Genomic DNA, 21,174 nt, shown 5'->3' with positions numbered 1-21,174 from the left:
GATTTAATCCGAAGATTATTTGGGTTGAATTCGTGTTGGAAGAGCTGTTTAGGCTTAATTGTAATTAATGATAATTAAAATTGATATAAGCAATGTTCCCGAAATACCCTTGAAGATGTTTCGAGTTTCCTTCGCCGGCCTGCATCCCAAGAAAAGGAAATAAAATAAAATAAAATAAAATAAAAAACACTTTCTCTTCATAGGTGGAGCCCATAGCAGCCATAGCTGCTCTGCTGGCTCGCTGGCCTCAGCTATCCTCGTGGTTTGTATGAGTGGTCTACTACAAAAGAGAAGCCAGAGAGAGAAAGAGGGAGAAAGGGAGAGAGAGAGCGAGTTAGCTCAGTGGTCCGCTCCATTGTCCAAAATCCTCTCCGGCGATTTCCAACGGCACCATTCACCTACGGATCTGACTGTATCGCCGCGGCCTCCTGCTGGTAAGGGTAGATTTACTTTCATAGGTGGAAGATCTGCTGTAGAGGTGCGGTCTTCAGGTCTCGAGTGGGACTAGAGGGGTTCGGTGGGTTTTGTTTCTGTTTCGATGCTGATGTCTTTGTATACATGAAAATTGACGAGCAGGTGGGGTTCTGAGTAGAGTGGGAAGGTCGATGCTCGTCGGCGGTTTCCCGATTGATGTGCTTTTTAGGTTTTTTTTTTGTTTGCCTGGAGCTTGGGCTTTGACATGTGGGCTTGATTACGTCTGATTGAAGCGGGGCGGCAAAGGATATTTCAAGGAACAACCTGAGAAGTAATCCCTGTGGTTTTATCTTCTTCATTACTTGGAATTGAGTAGCAGGTAATCGACAAATGCTGATCTACTATGTTTTGGTTTGAAAAACCCTAAGATCTGTTAATGGGTCTAATTTTACGGTTAGTGTAGTTTGTTTGTTTTTTTTGCTTTTAATATTGACCGGGGGAAGGGTAATTTAAGTTTTGATTGTTGTTTTCTCATGTTATTCATTATGTTTTCGGATTATTTGACCTATGCCAGAGAAGTTGGAGGTATCTTGGGCTTTTGCATTACATCCCTCTGTTATCATTACTCGTGGAGAGTATAGATGTTGAGGGCTCGGAGACGTGTGCCTGGTTGCGATGAGGGATGCTAGCTGTGTTGATGAACTACCTGAGGGCCTGCTGGCGGCCATCTTCTGATTGCCGCTATGTCCACGCTGGGTCTGATGCGGTTGGCAGGCAGGAAGGGCTTCTCTGGTACAAGGACTTGGGGCAGCATGTGAATGGGGAATTCTCCATGGCCGTGGTCCAGGCCAACAACTTGCTAGAGGACCAAAGCCAGATAGAATCTGGCCCCTTGTCTTCCCTGGACTCTGGTCCCTATGGAACTTTCGTGGGAGTCTATGATGGGCATGGTGGTCCGGAGACATCAAGATACATCACCGATCATCTGTTTCAACATCTAAAGAGTACGTCTTGAAGCTGAAGACATCTGTTATGTTTGTATTTTACTGCTCTCTCTCAGCACTTACTTTTTTTCTTGGAATAGTGAAGCCTTTTTTGTTAATTATGAGTTTTCCTCCTTCTTTAATTGTTTAGGTCATTTCAGTTGAATCCGGAATTCACTAGTTTATGATTTGGTTAAATTTGTTATGACTATGGAAAGGTGTATTGTAGATGGGATTGCTTGCTGAGCTGCACTGGTTGCAGAGAAGTCATTCAATCTACTTTACATAGTCTTCTTGCCGTACTTCAATTTTCATTATGGTTGCAACTCTATTCCTTGTCCTTTTTGGATTTCGCTTGAATTTGATGCATTAATTTCTTTCCTTGTTATGATGGCTTTTGCCGTTGCCTAGCTATTGTTGTTTTATGATTTTGAGCTTTGTTTTGAAGATTCTTTATAAAATCAACTTTAATAGCATAAACTTGGCAGGATTTGCTTCAGAACAGCATTCAGTATCACCTGAAGTGATTCGTAAGGCATATCAAGCAACAGAGGAAGGATTCCTTTCTTTAGTTGCCAAACAATGGCCTGTAAAACCTCAGATTGCTGCTGTTGGATCTTGTTGTCTTGTTGGCATCATTTGCAGTGGAACCCTGTATGTTGCTAATGTTGGAGACTCTCGTGTTGTTATGGGAAGGTTAGTCAAGGCAACTGGAGAGGTTTTGGCAGTCCAGTTGTCGGCGGAGCATAATGCAAGTATCGAGTCTGTTAGACAAGAGCTACGTGCACTGCACCCTGAGGACTCACAAATTGTTGTCCTGAAGCATAATGTTTGGCGTGTTAAGGGCCTTATCCAGGTATTATTTTGCTGCAAGATTATTGTTATCATGAATTAATTTCTTCAGAAAGCAAATATCATTTCCTTGAAGGCCCGTGTATTTTTTAGAGAAGTGAGAGTTATGCACTCAAGTCTTCTCTGAATATGCTTATCTTGTAGTTTCCATTTAGTTATGCAAGTACTAGGAAAGTAATGGTTTGAATTTTGTTCTTCAATGGTTTATGAAGCAGCATATCTGGTTATTTTGTACTTAACCTTATTTTTAGAACTACCCTGTTGTTTCTCATCAGCTGACTTTTTGCGGAGGTTTTTGGCAAATCTACAACACTTTCTTTGATAATAAAAGTCCCAACATATGTACTTGATAAACTGATTTAAAAAGTGAGTACTCATTAATGCTACAGGAATAAATCTTTATAAGATATTTGAACATTCATGCATTAATGCTAATATGCGAGGTCCTTGTATTAGTTGAGCATTGCTATGACTCGTTTTCCATAGCTATAGTTGATAACTTAAATGTGCTATGACCCACAGATGTTAAATTGCTAAAATATAACTATATATGATATCTCTAGGGTTAGTTCTAGTGAAAGATTTACCGCCTTTAAGTTATTGCTTTCTTTAGATTCAACCGTATTACATTTAGAGTTGTGGTGCATGGCACACAAACATATTATGTGCTTAATATGCATCATCCAACAGCCATTTTTTTTGTCATTTCTTTTACAAGTTCTATTTAGTATCTTTTTTGTGCAATTGCATGTTGAAAACTATGAAGATGTTGGATGAAGACATTGTTCAGCTTTATTAGATGTCCCAATAATTGCTTTTCTCATAACTGCTTGGCTTAGTGTGTCCCATGTTTAGTGACAAATTATTCTAGTTTTTTTATCGCAAAGTATACAAGAGTTAAATGCTTTTCTTAGAAAGCTTTTCCTTAGTGCATCTCAGGTTAGTAGGTTATTAAATGAAGAATTATTCTAGCTTGTCTATTATAGCACAATAGCTTTCATGTAGCTATTCTCTTCTTTCTGAAAACGTTCTATGTATAAATATTCTGATCCTTCTCACCTAATTTTGGTTTAATGTAATGTTTTGTTAGATTCCCAGGAAGCAAGATTGATTTGTACTTTGAAACATTTCCCTTATTTCCTAGGGACTCCTATACCTTACTTTGATATGAAAAAGATTATGCCATCGCTTATTGCAATTGGAGTACTTCTCGCGAAACTCTTTATTCATAAGTGTACCCAATTAATCTATTGAGTGATACTAAATCTATAAAGCTTTGCATGACATTAACTTTTCTCAATTCCTCCTTCAGCTATTTCATCCATTTTTTGTTTTCTAATTTGGATTATTAAGTATTTGGAAATTTAGATTGTGATTACTACAATATTACGTTTGGTGTAATTTCTAATGCGAAGACTTTGTTATCATGAATTCATTAAAAGAGAAAGTTAACCATGAAGTAGATCACTATATATATAGATTGGGGGTGGGGGGAATCATATATGATTTTAAATGTGTTAGAAGCATGCTTTTGTTCAGTATAGACACACAAGAGTTTTTGAAGTATTCGTGCCTCAATCTTTCTGAAATATTTTAAGGAATGGCTTAATGTTATGAGTTAAGTTAGAGTGGTCTACCATTATTATGGAGCTGTATCTATTTATTCTTTTGGAAAATTAATTACGAGAACAAAAACAAAGTTGATAAAATGTATGAAAGACTCAACTCAAAAGACACAAAGTTGCATGTTTCAGTGAAATTGACTTGTTTATACAGCTGTACATACAAAATGTTCCACTATTGTTGAGGCGGATGTAATTTAATTATCTCTTCCATAAAGTTGTATAAATGTTGAGAGAGGAATAATAAAGGACCACACGACAAAACAATATACATGAGTAGTAGATATCAAAAACCTTAAATTAGATTACCTATCAAAACATTAGTAGGTTTTTAAGCACCACCAAGCTTGCCTCTAGCACTACAATATTACCTCAATCACTGCAACAATGTTGAGAGTGGAATAATAAAGGACCACACGACAAAGCAATATAACCTCTGGCACCACAACACTTTTCAGGCACTATCATGCTTTTCTACAAAACCACCATGATTCAACAACACTATTATGCTTGCTCATGTTGAGATAGTTCATGACAACCGCAAACGTAAGAGTTGAGTAATTTTTTCCTCTTCATTTCTCCATCTCTCACCACACTTTTTAGTTATTTCTCTTTTTAATTCTCCTATTTTCTACCTTTTATCACTTTTTCTCACATTCTTAATTTTCTTAATATCATGTACCCCTACGCTTATTTCCCTTCTTATTGCACAATCAAGACCTTTTATTATTATTTTTTCATGACTCTATTAATTTGGTGAAATATCAATTTGAAATTGTATTAGATTTTGATTTGAACCTAATATACAGTAATAATATTTGTCACAAAATTTTGAACTTATTTTTGTACAATAACGTAAGATAATTCGTTTATGTTTGTATTTATCAGTACAATCATTTGTTTTGTATTATGTCATTATCTTGTGGAGCAAAATGGAGGCTCTACAGAATTCATAGCTTCCAATTAAAGACCAAAATGTTGATATATCACCTTTAAATTAACTCTGTTTGGCACCTTCTCTCAATTTTCTATGAATATTACTTCGGCTTTGAAAAGCCTTAATTTATTTACTTTAATCTCCTTTGTCAGCATGTAGTTGGAGACAATTTTGATTCTTCATAAAGAGTCAAGGGATCATTTTGATCATTTTCTCATAATAAAATTAATCAGTATGTATTTAGTGTTCATGCACATTATTAGTACTAAAAAGGGGATTTAAAATTTTCCTTGCAAATATCATTACCGTTTATTTATAATTTTATTCAGATAATATGATTTACATAATTTTTAATTATGTATAAAATAACTAATAATTATAATTTTGTTTTCTTTTTTTTTTCAAATATTTTTTATTTTTTATTTTGAAATTTATATGATTATTTTTTGTTCAAATGAATTTATTTTTTATTTTCTTTTCAAACTTCTCACAAAATAAGTGTTTTTTTTAATAAAATTTTTTAATTTCGTAAAACATGATAATTGCTGCATGTTTAATATTGCATCAAATAAGAATCTTTTCACATCAAATAAGAATCTTTTCACATCTTTATTATTTTTTATTTGATAATTACTTTAGATATATTTTAGATGCATAGAATCCATTAAAACACTTTTATATAATATTGTTCTCTCTTATCATTATAGTAGTTAAGAAGACAATGCCCCAACAAAAGTTGGAAAGCTTAAATTAATTTATTTATTAAAATAATTAAAATGGCTATTAAACTGGGACTTATTTATTAACTATTAGAGCAAATCTTCAATTTTATAGTCCTAGTACCAAGTGCTCATGCATTTTTAATTGTAGTAGTTAGTTTAGTAATATGAGAAAAAATATTAGCAGAGTTAAGTTAATTTGCTGATATATTTTACCTCCAGCCTGGCTTTGTACCTTTTATTGCCATTAAGTTTTTCCTTACCCCAGAAAGCTATTTTTTTTTTTCAATGGTCTCTTATCCTTTACAACTTCATTAATTTTCAATTGTTATTATCTACGAGGAGTCAATCTCTTCTATCATTTCCATCGATCCCTTGATAGAGCTTTTAACTTGCATTGCTTCTTTAAAACACTTGGGTTAACATGCATTAATTGGTTATAAATAATGTTGAGGTAGGAAAATAACTATGATTAAGCTTAAATATTCTTAGATATCTTTTCAACTACATCATAAGCATACTTGACTTTTGATTGTGGGTCAACATTCTCTGGAGTCACCTGCCTTGCGCTTCATTGTCAGAAAACTCTTCAAAGTTTAATTTCTTTACTTCCGGAGGCTTGTTTCATGCTATTATTAGAATTGTCAAGGTGACATAGTACAGTGATCACAAAAATGGTTCCCAACTTTCAATGTATACAAGCGCCAACTTATGAGTTTTTGTTCTCTTATATCCCTTGAAAATTGGCCTTTCTTTGCTATAAAAAAATTCGGTCCTTATAAGAATCAATACTAAAAAAATGTGGCAGCTTACCTTAAGTGTAGAGTCCATCCCTTCCTCACTTGTATGTTTCAATCCAGTGCTATAGGTCTTATAGAATGTCTTTTTTGTTGCCATGTGCTATCACCAAAACACCCATTGTAACCTTTAGGTTTTAGTTACTGAAGATTAAGTTGCATACTTTTTTATTAAGATGTCCAATTGAAATCATATTCCTTTTCATGCTTATAATTTATCTTATTTTTTAAAGCTTCCATTTAGTCCCGTTGGCAGTTTGGTTTGAACAGCACTATTCCTACAAGGCTTATGGGATTATCTGTCTTCTTATAAAATAATTAGTCTTAAGCTCCTTATATGCAGTAGAGTGAAAAGAAGCATTTTGATAGGAAACACGTGAAGATTTCAAGTAAAACATATCAATAGAGACGAAAAATAGCAAAATGCTCCACAAATCCCACGGAAAATGAACAAAACAGTAATTTTTATAGAAGAAATCAAACTAACGGAATAAATAAAGCTAGATACAATTGATCCTCTATTCGAGAGGAGGATCTATCTCTCCCAAATCTCTAGACGCCGCTAGAGCCCAAAAAAACTAAACCCTAAGAGATCTCAAATTTCAGTCACACTTACAAGAGAAACTATTTAAAGCAAAGAAGATTACAAAATTCCTAAATAGCCCCTAATTCAAATCATCTTCTTTGTTTTCTTTAATTGGATCTAGGCTCCAATTGCAAAACAGCCAAGATATTTTATTTTTCCCCCATGAAAGTGCTCTAATACCAATTTGATAGGAAAGACTTGAAGATTTCAAGTAAAACCTATCAATAGAGACGAAAAACAGCAAAATACTCCTCAAATCCCATGGGAAAATTAACAAAACAGTAATTTTTATTGAAGAAATCAAACTAACTAGAGAAATAAAACAAGATACAATTGATCCTCTATTCGAGAGGAGGATCTATCTCTCCCAAATCTCTAGACGCCGCAGAGCAAAAAAAAAACCTAAAGCTAAGAGATCTCAAAATTCAATCAAATTCAAGATGAAACCCTAACCCTTACAAGATAAACTATTTAAAACAAAGAAGATTACAAAATCCCTAAACGGCCCCTAATTCAAATTTGCCCTCAAAAAGCAATATTTAATTGAATTGTTTCCTCTCAAAGCAATGTTTAATTGAGTTGTTCCCTCCCAAAGCATTATTTAATTGAGTCCCTCTCAAAGCAATATTTAATTGGGTTGTTCCCTCCCAAATCAATATTTAATTGAATCCCCTGATTCAAATTGGACCAGTCTAACACATGTGAGTCTAGGATCCATGGCTCCATGATACTAGCTTCACTGAGGATTAACATATCTTAAATCTCTTTCGTGGTAGCATACATGGAATCCTCTTTTTAATTTGAATTTTGCCAACCTTATCTTTTGTGCAAAATCTCTTTTTACTTGCCTAACTATTACACATTGCTAGCTTGCATTGCTATGAACCCTTGGTTAAAAAGTCGTTCGAGGCTTCTGCCTTGAGGTGTGCCTCATCATGGGTTGCTTACTAAGCGCTTAGAGGCTTATGATTTCTTGGTCTAAGCAAGGATTATACCTTTTCATTTACAGGCAAGCGCCTCAAATTAACTTTTACTTAAAAATAAAAGTTTTAAGTTATGTATAAGAGAAGAATTTTTTTGGTTTAGAGTTTGGACCAATTTGGAGATAGAAGTTTAAGTTTTTGGGTTTTTTTTCCCTTCAAAATTTTAGTGTTTTCCTTAAAACTAAAAATTCTTTTCTTTTTTATTTAATTAGTTAATTTTTGTTTCTCTTGAGCTCCTTTTTTTTAACTTTTAACTATTTTTGATTTTTTTCTTAATTTGACATATTTATTTTCTTTCAATTATTATATTTCCATTTTTAACTATTTTTAATATCATTTTAACTTAATTTCCCTTTTATTTTAATTAGTTTGCTTTTGTTTTCTTTAGAGTTTAGGTTTTTTAATTTCTTTTAAACACTTATTGATGGTTTATGACATATATATGAATAATTTTTAATTTTATGAGTTTTTTTTTTAGTTCAAGCCTTACACCTCGCCCCTATAAGACAAAATGTCTCCATTCGCAATATGACCCTTTTAAACCTTATTATGGACTTTAAATTGGACTTTCTTTTGATTTTTGTGATGCCTTCTGGTAACTTTTTTAATGTTTCAAGCAAAATAAGTGCCTCACCTGATTCTCGTCTTTATATGTAAGTGTCAGATATTGTTGAGTTTCAACTTCATTGAACCAGAGGAATTATTGGCCACCAATCACGATCATAGGGGGAGAAGTGATGACAATAAACTCGAAAAATAAACTTCATTATCAAAGTTGATATCAATTGAATTAAGCTGACTTATGATTAGTTTGAGTTTGTTGATATGTCACGCCTCTTAAATACTTTTTAAATGATCCAGGAATGTCATGCAATAAAATGAGCTACCAAAATGATGGTTCCCTCCCAAATGCCAATTCATGCAAGCTTTAACTTTTGAGTTTTTGTTCACTAAATTAACAAATATACATGTCTATATGAAATTAGCCACAAATGATATTTTAAATATATTTTCAAAACAAATTGGATAATTTCACTATTTGTCTGATTCGTTCATCTCTATTCTCTAATTTGTGTGTGATCGTGTTCGCAGTCATATGTGAACATGCGTGTGAATGAGGGCATATGTGTGTATCCTTTGTCAGAACAAAATTGTATATGCAGTCTGTTTCATCCCTGACAGCTGATAACCGTTCTTTGATTTTCCACATAGCTGCCTAAGTAAATATACCTTGCCTTCTATTTGCAGGTATCCAGGTCAATTGGTGATACATATCTCAAGAAAGCTGAGTATAATCGTGAGCCCCTGTATGCAAAATTTCGCCTTCGTGAACCTTTCAAAAAACCGATACTTAGTTCTGAGCCATCAATTTCAGTACATCCACTTCAGCCACTGGACCAGTTTCTTATTTTTGCATCTGATGGACTATGGGAGCACCTTAGCAATCAACAAGCAGTTGACATTGTGAATAGCAGTCCTCGCAGTGTGAGTTCTTCATCTGAAATTATCATTTTGATGCTCATTGTTAGTATTTTTTTGTGCATTTAAATATTCATTGTAGCAAGTAAATGTTTTTCTTGTATTTTGAAGAAATATTCTTCATATATTTAACTTTGATCTTTCAGTGTTTAGATTAATATCATCTTCATATCTTTATGTGGGATGCATAAATATAAATAATGTTTTTTTTTTTTATGATATTGGTCATTATAAGAATCCAAATTCTTTCCTGTTCTGGTGAGATGGTTAATAAGGTATATAGCTGTTAAATTGTTTGCTTTTAAATTGGCCTATGTATAAAATGTGCCATGGATGGTATTTTGATATGATTACTTGGGGATATGGTTACTGCACTCTAATGGACCGACAGAGCATGTGGGCCCCACTAGCAGGGATGGCTGGCGGGGAAAGAGGGGGATCCAAAAGGGAATAAATTCACCTTTAATTACTTACTGTAGGAAATCAAAATTGGGAGGGAATTAGGAAAGTTTATTTAAGGAGGGGGGGGGGGGGGGTTTCGGGGGCTGATTTTAATTCAGATTTAGGAGGGAATCAAGAAATATTTATTTAAGTAAAATGGGCTGATTTGAATTGAGATTTGGGAGGGTATAAGGAAAGATTTATTTACTGGCAGAGCATGTGGGCCCCACTAGCAGGGATGGCTGGCGGGGAAAGAGGGGGATCCAAAAGGGAATAAATTCACCTTTAATTACTTACTGTAGGAAATCAAAATTGGGAGGGAATTAGGAAAGTTTATTTAAGGAGGGGGGGGGGGGTTCGGGGGCTGATTTTAATTCAGATTTAGGAGGGAATCAAGAAATATTTATTTAAGGAAAATGGGCTGATTTGAATTGAGATTTGGGAGAGTGTAAGGAAAGATTTATTTAAGGGAAGTGGGCTATTTTGAATTGAGATTTGAGAGAGAATTAGGGTGGCTTATATTGGGCTAATTAGGTTGTTTAATTTGGATTATGTGATTGTGTTTGATGTAGTTTTTCTTTGGAGTTATTCCTAGTGGCGTCTACAGTTTGTGGAGAGCCGATCTACCTCTCGAATAGTAGATCAACCTGTATCTTGACTTGTTATACTTTTGTCTAAGAGATTAATAATTGAACTTTGAGCTTTTAGTGTGCATCACTGAGATAAAATAGGTGATCAGACGTGGTTAGATGCCACGAGAACCTTCAAGGATCAGTAATTTTCTATTTATCATACACATTTTGAAAATTTAGTTTTTTATAATTTCTCATTTAAGAAATGTTCAAAGTAGTATTTTTCTTTTTTCTTTTGGTCTTCATCGTTAATTATGATCATCTTATATCAATTTTAATATATCTAACTTGATAAAAGTCTCTAAATCTTCTATCACTTATATTATTTATTTTTTGTATCCCATTATTTGCTTTCTTTGTGCACATCATGTTCTTCTTTTTTGCTTTGGTTTTTGCTCTCTTTACAAGATTTCTAAGCTGCTTTACTAGTGTTGCTAGCTTCACCAGTTTTTTTTCTACTCTTCAAAAGCACATTTGTTTGCATTAATTCTTTTTTATACCCCACTGCATAGATGTCCTGATGAATGATATATTTTTCTAGATTACTTCTATACTCCCAAAAAGGTTTATGATAGGAAACACTTGAAGATCTCAAGAATTTCTTATTAATCTTTGGAAAATAGAAAAAACTCTCCTCAAGAATCCACACAAAATCAGGAAAACAATAGATAATTTGCATTATTTGATGAAATAAAAATGAAAAATACCAAGATACAATTGATCCTCTATTCGAGATGAGGATCTATCTCCCAAATCTCTAGTTACCACTAGAGCCCAAAAACCTGAGGGATCTCAAATTTCAGCCAAATTCAAGATGCCCTAACCCTAGGAAAACAACTATTTAATGCATACAATAAAAAAAGAAATCTCTAAACAATCCCTACATTCAAATTTTCATCCTAACTCCCTCAAAAATCCTTCCTAAAATGCTCGGTTGGCTCCCGTGGTTCGAATGGCATGCTGAAGAGGCGGAAATCTTCCGCCTCTGTTCGCGCGGGCCGGTCCTGTATGGACTGGCTGGACGTTCAATGGACCGTTCTAACAATACTCCCCTCCCAAAAACCCACCTTGTCCGCAAGGTGGGAAGAAGTCACACTTCTCTATTCCCTCATCATCACAAACAGTGAGAACTTGAAGAGTTCAGTCCTTACATATGTTACCTTTCATCACATCTGAAACAAAGCCCCTTTGCTCTCTTCTCTTGTAACTCTATTTTGGCGGGCTTCTTGAAGTTATACCCGGGTCTTCCACCTACAGTCTTCTCCTTTGGGGTCTCCCAAAGGGTACTCAGTGTCGGCTCCCTGGATGCCAAAACGGTGGTGGTCGTCCTATTTGTGCCTCCTGATCTGCTGTCTTTCGTCCCTTTCTCCAGGTGCCTCTGATCTTCCAACAATTGAGCTGGCTCCATAGCCTCTCCCAAGTCACGATGCCTCATCACTTTAACTTCCGCCCGGATCTCTGATTTCAGTCCCTTCATGAAGTTTCCTTCTAGCACGATCTCAGAAAGGCGGGCCAATCGGCTGGCCAGATACTCGAACATCTCCAGACACTCTATCACTGAATCATCTTGTGTCAAGGCAAAGAACTGTTTGTAGAAATCTCATCCCCTATCAGTTCGGAATCGTTCTAACAGACAATCCTTGAACTCCCACCAACTTCATATGTGTCATCGCATGTCTCTCCACTGGTATCAAGCCAAAGCCTTCCCTTCCAAATATAGGCCAGCTGCCGTCAGTCTCTCCTACTCCATCAATCTATTGACAGTAAAATACCTTTCTACCCTGTAAATCCACCAATGTGCATCCTCTCCCTAAAAAATCGGCATCTTCAATTTCCTCACTCTTAGATCTCCTCCGTCAACCTTACTTTCTCCAAAAATTTTCATTCCCCAAGGGGTTCCCCTCAATTGTGCCAATCATTCCTCCTCTGCTGGCACCCAAATATTTCATCACCAGCCCACCTTCTCCCTTCAAATTTAGCATCCCTTTGATCATATTCTACCCCTCTCCTTTCAAATTCGACATCTCTTCGATCATAATCAAGTCCTCACCTTTCAAATTCAGCCTCTCTTCTTTCAAATTCCACACCCCTCCACTCATGTCCAATCCCCTCACGCCTCTCCACATACCCTCTACCCGACTCCTTAGGAATAGGCCCTTGGAGAGGCATTTTTTCTATTCCTTCCGAAAACTCTACCTCCTTGTCTCCCCTTCGTCTGATTGGCTTAGGGTTTTCCCCACTTCCATGGCTGTCGGTGACTTACCCTAAACTTGAGTTTGGAATTCTAAAATTTCAGATTTTATTTGTCCAATCTTTCCTTTCAAAACTTCTATCTTTCTTCCTTCCATTTTAGGCTCCAATAGCAAAGAGAAACAAGTTTGACGCGAATTCTGGCCTCCAATCAGTAACAAATCACATGATCGGATATAGAACGCAGCAAAATTCAGTGAGGAAGACTTCTATTTCAGCTCAAGAAATTTTTCTGATACCAATTTGATAGGAAACACTTGAAGATCTCAAATTTTCTTATCAATTTTTGGAAAACAGCAAAAATTCTCCGCAAGAATCCACGCAAAACTAGGAAATAGATATTTATATTATTTGATGAAATAGAAACGAAAAATACCAAGATACAATTGATCCTCTATTCGAGAGGAGAATCTATCTCTCCCAAATCTCTAGACGCCGCTAGAGCGCGAACCAAAAACCTAAGGGATCTAAAATTTCAGCCAAATTCAAGATGCCCTAACCCTAGGAAAACAACTATTTAATGCATCCAATCAAAAAGTAAATCTCTAAATAGTCCCTACATTCAAATTTTCCTCCTAACTCCCTCAAAAGTCCTTCCTAAAATGCTTGGTTGGCTTCTACAGTTCGAACAACATATCAAAGAGGCAGAAATCTTCCGCCTCTGTTCCTGTGGGTCGTCCTGTATGGACCGGCTGGACCAATCCAATGGACCGTTCTAACGGTTTACAAAAAAAATCATTTGGGGTTCACCTTCGTATATAGTCCAATTAAATGGGGTGCATATATGCTTTTACTCGGGGAGTGCTTTTATCTGTTCGCCCAATTAAAAGTTGAGGTGGCTTAGTTAAGTTTAAATGCAGGTTCTTTTTTGTGGAGTATGACATTTCTCATTTTTGGACTTCTGTCACTTTTCTTAATAATCTTCTTAATGCAACTAATTATCTTAATTACATAAACCTATCTTGATAGGATTTTCAATTTCTCACTATTTTATCCTTCTCTGCTTATCGTACTAAAAAGATTGCATAGGAGCTTAAATAAATATGCTTGTAAGAGTGTTAAAACTTGAATACTTCCTAAGTTTATTATGATTATAAAAAAATCTAGAAATTTTGTAATGTGTATAGCGAGCAAAATACAAATTATTTCTGTTTCATGATTTATATATTAGGATTGATGTTAAAAGTAGGAGAAAATGAAAGATACATGATAAGTAAGATGCGAGGTAAGAGATTTAAAGATATTGATCATATTAGATGTAAAGATAATAAGATCGTAGTTAAAGATGACAATGCTAAGAAAACATAGAATGCTAATTTGACATATTATTAAATGAGATTTAAAAGTGAAATATTATTTTGGAAGAGCATTGTGAACAAAATAGAATTCATCTAAAACAAATGAAGTAGAGTTAACCTTGAAGAATATGTATAATAGTAAGACTTTAGGTTCAAGATTAACATCTATTGATATTTTGTGATGTATGGGGATGTATTGTATGTGGTTTGATTAACAAATTCTTTTTAATGGAATTTTAAATTTTGAGTATTGAGAATGATTGGAGATTTATTTTATAATAGGGGTGGATCTATCTTTATATAATACCGATTCATTGAAACTTTTTTCTTTAAAGATCCTAAATTCCTAATATAGCCAATCTCATCTCCCTCGTATCTAATAAAGTGATTTTTTTGGGTTTTTGGATCAAGTTTATCTTGGTGATTTGATCAATATAAATGTGTAATAAGTATTTAAAAACCTTTAAATATGACAAACATTCCTCATTGTTTGTCCAATTTTTTTAGGATGGCCTAACTCGAGTGTAATTGATGGTTTTTAGTTAATTAGATATGTTATTTGTACTGCATTTGCCTGTAATTTCAGTCATTGATACTCTCTAGCCAAAATTATTTTGTTCAGTTAGCATCGAGCAAAATGTTGAGTTTGTCTCCTGCCTAAATATTTTGCGGGTATGGGCTGATGGGCGTTGGAAGTGGGCACAAACTAGATAGATGATGCTGTTTTTTAATTTGGCCGACAACAGTAAATACCATTTATTTATGTTCTTTTTTGACCTCCTTAAGCAATTTTCTTCTACAAGAAGAATGATTATTTTTCTCGTGATTTTCTTTATCTATCATATTATATTATACTCATTTTTTTTTTCTTTTGAGGAGAATTACCGTCCTCATAATTTTATTTTATTTTTAATATTTACCATCTTATATGTTCTTTAAATTCAAAATAACACATTTGATTTTCTTCCACACCAATGAAAAATACTTGTATCTAGAATCAGTTATTTTTAGCAAACGTTAACCTTCAGCTGGCATTTCATAAAGTGACAATCTGACGATGTAGAATCCCCTTAAAATATCTAGCTTTACTGGAGCTCTCTCCATGTTCATGATGTGCTTGAGTTGAGTGATAATTCTGAAGAGGACAGGGCCATCCGAATGTTATGAGCATCGATGCAATAATAATCAATGAAATAGGGCAATTGAGAGCGAAAGGGAGAGTGGGTTGGCGAATAGATAGGAAAGGGAAGCATAGTGGGACAGGAGAGGCAGAGAGAAGAGGGTGAGGGTGATCACTGTGGTTCCTATTCCTCATGTCTCTTATTGCTTATTCTTCTTTCTTTCTTATTTGCTTTAATTGTTTTTTAGTGACAAGGTTTTTTGTGCAGAGAGGTTGAGCACCGTGGTTCCTATTCTTCATGTCCTCTTTTATTTGTTCTTGTTTACAGTAGTTGTTTTCAATGATTTGTGATATGCTTTATATCAAACAACCCAACAATGAGTGTTGGTGCTTCACTTTTATACTGTAGGCAAATCTTAGGTCTGCTTGGTTGGATGTTTTCAAAATACATATTTTATTTATGCAGTAGTTGCTTGGTTGGATGCAAATAAAATGTTTTTTTTTTTTGTTACGAGGCATTTTAAATACATTGAAAAGTATAACAATCGGTCCAGCCGGTTCTACGGGACTGGCCCGTCTGTTCAAAACAGGCGGACGTCTCCGCTTCCTGTATGCGGGATCCGACCGCCCGGGTCCAATGGAGCTGATTAGAAAGGATTTTTGAGGGAGTTAGGAGGGAAATTTGAATGTAGGGACTATTTAGAGATATCCTTTTTGATTGTATGCATTAAATAGTTTGTTTTCATAGGGTTATGACATCTTGAATTTGGTTGAAATTTGAGATATCTTAGGTTTAGGTTTTTGGGCTCTAGTGGCATCTAGAGATTTGGGAGAAATAGATCCTCCTCTCGAATAGATGATCAATTATATCTTGTTATTTTTCTTCCATTAGGTTGATTATCGCAATAAAATTACTGTTTTTCTGATTTTTTCTTTGATTGTTCTCGCTGATTTCATCATATTTTAGAACGTAACTAGAATGTAAAGTTGAATCCCCATCACCACTCATTCACCATCTCACATATCATCAGCAATGTTCTTAATAAATTCTCTACAGGGTTTAGAAATACTGACCATTATCTTGGTTCTCTTCAAGCAGGGAAGCGCCAAAAGGCTTATAAAAACCGCACTCCAAGCAGCAGCCAAGAAGAGAGAGATGCGGTACTCTGATCTTAAGAAGATCGATCGCGGAGTTCGCCGGCATTTCCATGACGACATAACGGTGGTGGTCGTATTCCTCGACTCGAATCTGGTAAGCCGGGCGAACTCATCTAAGGTTCCAGTCCTTTCCCTTAGAGGGGGAGGAATCACCCTCCCTCACAATTCTCTTGCCCCTTGTGCTGCACCAGCAGATCTCACTGGCCCTTGATACAGACTCTCTCAGCTTCCTGCTTTGATTTATTATGATGATTCGCTGTATTATCACAAAGGAATCAAATCCCTTTGTGCTGTATAATTTCTTCACGTAATCTAGGGTTTACTTTCACATTTAGGATGATGGGACTATAAAGAGTTATTTACTAGGAAACCTTTTTTAATTTAATTTTCTTTTTTTTTTCTTCATAAAAAACTTGTGATACATTCACCTTGTAAATTCTATACTACTCAGACCTACCTTTTCAGTCTAATCTTTTTTTTTTTTTTAATCCTTTTGTTTCTCATCTGTTTAAAATTGTTTTATGCAATTTCTTTTACAACCGAAGTGTGATTTATTTTTTTTTTTCCGGATTTATTGATTTGTCGTTGGGTCCTTATCCGGGAGAACTTATTACATCCGGTCAAAACTGAACGGTGCGAATGTATACCAAGCAATACGGAGTCCAAAATACTAAGTTTTAGGTGACATGCCGCATGGTTATTGGTCTCTGAACACATTCGGACACCGGATATAATAATTGCTTCCTTATCCGACTATGTAAGAGGGCTCACCGGATATTTATATTTTTCCAGCCTTTTGTATAAATGTGATCATATTCTTTTTTGTTTTACATTAAATTATTAGAAATAAGTTAACTTATTCATCATACTCATTTTAAGCTGAAGAATGATCTCTCATATAAAATTGCAAGTCAACAATGATATTGCCTTTAAATGAATCTATGGAACTCCTTTGGATATCTCTCAACAAATGCTGGATCTAAAGTCAGTAAAAACATGCTTTTTTTTGCACCCACTTTTGTTTGAGACAGTTTTTTTGGCTGTTTTTTAAGATAGTTTTCTAGTGCAAAAAATTTTAATTCAAGAATTTTTTATACTAAAAAATCGTTTTAGATGTAGCAAAGAAGTTGTTCCAAATGGAGCTTAAATCAAGTGGTTTAATTACTTGTAGCTAATAGTATTTGGATTTTGATATGGAAGGTGCAATGGTTTTTTCTAAATGCAAGAGGGCTAGGGGAGCTATGGACAATGAATGCGTTCAGAGACCAATAACCACGCGCCACATAACCTAAAACTCGGTATTGCTCGGTATACATTCCGACCGTTCAGTTTTTGACCGGATGTAATAATTTCTCCCTTATCCGACTATGTAAGAGGGCTCACCGAATATTTATATTTTTCCAGCCTTTCGTATTTTGATTAATTTCTTAATGTATTTGGTTTGACATAGAAGTCTATCATATTCATTTTGTTTTACATTAAATTATTAGAAATAAGTTGACTTATTCATCATTCTCATTTTAAGCTGAAGAATGATCTCTCATATAAAATTGCAATTCAGCAATGATATTGCCTTTAAATGAATCTATGGAATTCTTTTGTATTTGTTTGGTTATATTATTCTCAACAAATGCTGGATCTAAAGTCAGTAAAAACATGCTTTTTATTGCACCAACTTTTGTTTGAGATAGTTTTTTTGCTGCTTTTTAAGATAGTTTTCTAGTACAAAAAATTTTAATTCAAGAATTTTTTGCACTAAAAAGTCGTTTTAAAAACAGCAAAGAAGTTGTCCCAAACGGAGCTTAAATCAAGTGGTTTAATTACTTGTAGCTAATAGTATTTGGATTTTGATATGGAAGGTGCAATGGTTTTTTCTAAATGCAAGAGGGCTAGGGGAGCTATGGACAATAATGACTGATTGTACATAATATGGATTTTCATGAATTTATATTTTTATTTGCAAAGTATGTGGTTATATTGAAAATAGAAGGGTGTGTACCAACTTAAAGTTTTCAAGTCTCATTAGAAGGGCAAATTATTAGGTCCAATAACCGGACCTATTTCTAGGTCCAGACATCCAATAGAAACTTGCCATGTGGACTGTGCTTTGACTGTGCGTTTTGATTGCGCTTTAGGTGCGCTTTGACTGCGTTTTACCTGCGCTTTTGATTGCGCTTTCTTGGCTCAAAGAATAGTCAACATGACAAATTTTTAATAGATGTTCGGACCTGGAAATAGGTCCAGTGACCGGACCTAATAATTTGCCCGTTAGAAGAGCCACTAATTCTTCATTTGGCTAGCTGTTTATAGAATAAAAATAGAAAAAAATGTCAGGTGTGATCATTGTATATGTGGATGATCAATCATGTAGAATATACAAATGGATTAACCTAATTGCGCATTTCACACAATTGTTGTCTATATCTAATAATTTTTCGAAAATGTAAGGTAGGAATCATATTGTGTTATATTGAAGATAGTAAGTACAACAAAGGCTTAAATCATTTCTATCATTCATATCTTTTTTTCAATGAATGTGTTAACCATGCAATCTCTTAAGCATATTCTATTGATGTTTTAGTTGGTTTGTACATCAATGAACTATTACAAATTATTTTTTACATGACCTACATGGCTTAGCTCCTTTATTGGTCAATATTCTTGACTATGTCATCCAAATTCTTCTATTAAAGTATAGAGCTTCCTTCTAAGAAAGAGATTTTTTTTTTGATAAAATTCATTGTGGGGCCTACGCGTTAATAATGATAAAAATTATAAGTCCTTAAAAGATCATAAGCTCACTAAAAGAACATCATTTGAATTAAAACATACGAGCTTTATATACAACCTAATACATAAGAGACAAAGCAAAATAAAAGATAACAATAAGGAAGCATCAACAAACTCCAACTGCATCAAAAGCAACAGCTTAGCAACAAATGTCCACGACGAACATCCAAGCTACCCGAAACCAAGTCCAGAAAAGTCAGAAATAACATGCACATAACATGAACAGAATGAATACAAGAATAAGAGTTAAATTCCTCCCCCACAAATAGCACCAAAGCTGAGCAAAACCGACCAGCTTAACTCAAAAATAAGTATGAGCCAAAAAACAAACCAAACAGCCACATACAAAGACATAGACCCCAGCTCACAAATGAAACAAACATCAACAAAATTCACTTGCTAAGCAAAAAACAAGCGACACACCAAAGCTTCAAAATAACAATTACTTTATAGATTTTCTCCTCCACGAGAGACAACTTTATCAACAACATGACAAACCTGTAATCCATAAAAATTCTGAAGAGACTCAACTTGCTCCTCATGAATATCATCACCACCCCCACTAGGCGATGACGGAGATTCAACATCTAGACCCGAAAGCCCAGAACAAGTGACACCTAAATTAGAAACATGTTGAACAATCAAGCCTTTAGGGGACATAACCACAATAGGCACATCGACAAGGGACCCAGGTTTCGTAGGCCTTTAGTCATAGGCTAATCAGTAGCCCCAACAAGAGAGGGTGAAACCGGCTCCTTTAAAAGAATAGGCGAAACCACAACATCAGATGAAGCAAAACAAATTACAACATCTCTTGCCACCTAATCATCCCCTCCATCTCCACATTCAACAAAGCCAAAGCCAAAGCACAACCCCAAACCACCCCCCCCACCCACCAAAAAAAAAAAAAAATCATCAGAGCCAAATAATGGCACATATGCCATCTCCTAAGCATTAACAAAAGGCGAAATAAAAAAACTAGAACTATGAAAAACAACACCACATTGATCCTGAGATAAAGCATGCACCACATTATTAAGCAAAGGAGAATCATCACCATTATTCTCTAGAGCACATATAAGATATTGATTTTCCGCCAAATCACCTTGAGCCACCCCACCAAAAATAATGACAGGGGTAATATTAAGACCCTCTATATCATGTGAAGAATGAGCATCAGTCATGATCCCCTCGATAGAAGGAGCAACACCATATTTGGAAAAAGGATCGGGCAACAATCCTTCAAATGACCAAAAATTTTACAATGAATGCAATACGAAGGAAACTCTTCCATTTCAACCCATAGACTTCGAGCCAAACTAGACTTGAGAAGTATATCTTTTAGTAACATTTAATTCTACTAATATGCGAGCCACATAAGGCCTAGAGCCATTAATAGTCACATTATCCGTTCTCAAGGGCCTACCAAACAGCGACCCCAAGCCATGAAGTTGCGGGGGGAGAAAAGATGAGGGCGTAAATAGGGGAAAGAAACCCAAATGGGGACTATGGGAGACTCTACATTTATGTCAAAATGTGGAGTCCATTTAAAAAGCTTCTTGAAGCAGTTGCTAACGAAGTAGGAGCGATGAGAGAAAACCCTACAGTAATCTAAGTCATTGACAAGCTTAATCAATATATTTTAGGGTTTAACAAAGTAACCATGAAATCACCAACAAGCTTTAGATTAAAGAAAAATTTACGAATCGTATCAAGAGGCGGGTGTCGGCCCAAAAACTTCCCAACTAAAGCAAACTCAAAGGGCATTGCAAGAGAAAGCATTTCCTCGATAGAGATTAACAAAGCTGGCAAACCATGGTGGGAGGATACTTTGAACGGGGGAAAGTCTGGCGAAGCCGACACACCGGATAAAATATATCTAAAAGACCTAGATTTAACCTTCCCATCCAAAAACCAGGGATCCACAAACATAGGAAGGAAAATGGAAAAGAAACCTAGAGAGATTTGGGGAAGAAAAGTTATCCAATCAAAGTGGTAGTTGGGAGCAGAGAAACCCTAGACATCACGCTAGACCCAACCGAATCGGCTGACCAACATACCTATTAAACCAACTAGTTTACTAAGAAAAATAAATCTGGAAAACCAAAATTCT

At 35.1% G+C, this 21,174-nt stretch overlaps 1 protein-coding gene across 2 annotated transcripts; it reads left to right on the top strand.

Annotated features, from left to right (window-relative positions):
• Positions 1-235: 235 nt before the first annotated feature.
• Positions 236-16,753, top strand: LOC110095027 (probable protein phosphatase 2C 60). Of its 2 annotated transcripts, none has more exons than XM_020820391.2 (6): positions 236-434; positions 577-793; positions 989-1,418; positions 1,886-2,253; positions 9,142-9,378; positions 16,210-16,753. In XM_020820391.2, exons 3-6 carry the CDS (start codon positions 1,097-1,099, stop codon positions 16,480-16,482), a joined length of 1,200 nt encoding a protein of 399 aa, XP_020676050.1. In that variant the 5' UTR covers positions 236-434; positions 577-793; positions 989-1,096; the 3' UTR covers positions 16,483-16,753. The 2 variants fall into 2 exon arrangements, with proteins under 2 accessions (XP_020676050.1, XP_020676052.1); XM_020820393.2 differs by having other exon boundaries at positions 238-434; positions 16,213-16,753.
• The last annotated feature ends 4,421 nt before the right edge of the window (positions 16,754-21,174 follow it).

The sequence above is a fragment of the Dendrobium catenatum genome, unplaced genomic scaffold, assembly GCF_001605985.2.
Source record: "Dendrobium catenatum unplaced genomic scaffold, ASM160598v2 fragScaff_scaffold_1595, whole genome shotgun sequence".
NCBI lineage: Eukaryota > Viridiplantae > Streptophyta > Magnoliopsida > Asparagales > Orchidaceae > Dendrobium > Dendrobium catenatum.
The sequence above is the reverse complement of the archived record's forward strand: the minus strand, read 5'-3'. Positions and strand labels throughout refer to the sequence as shown.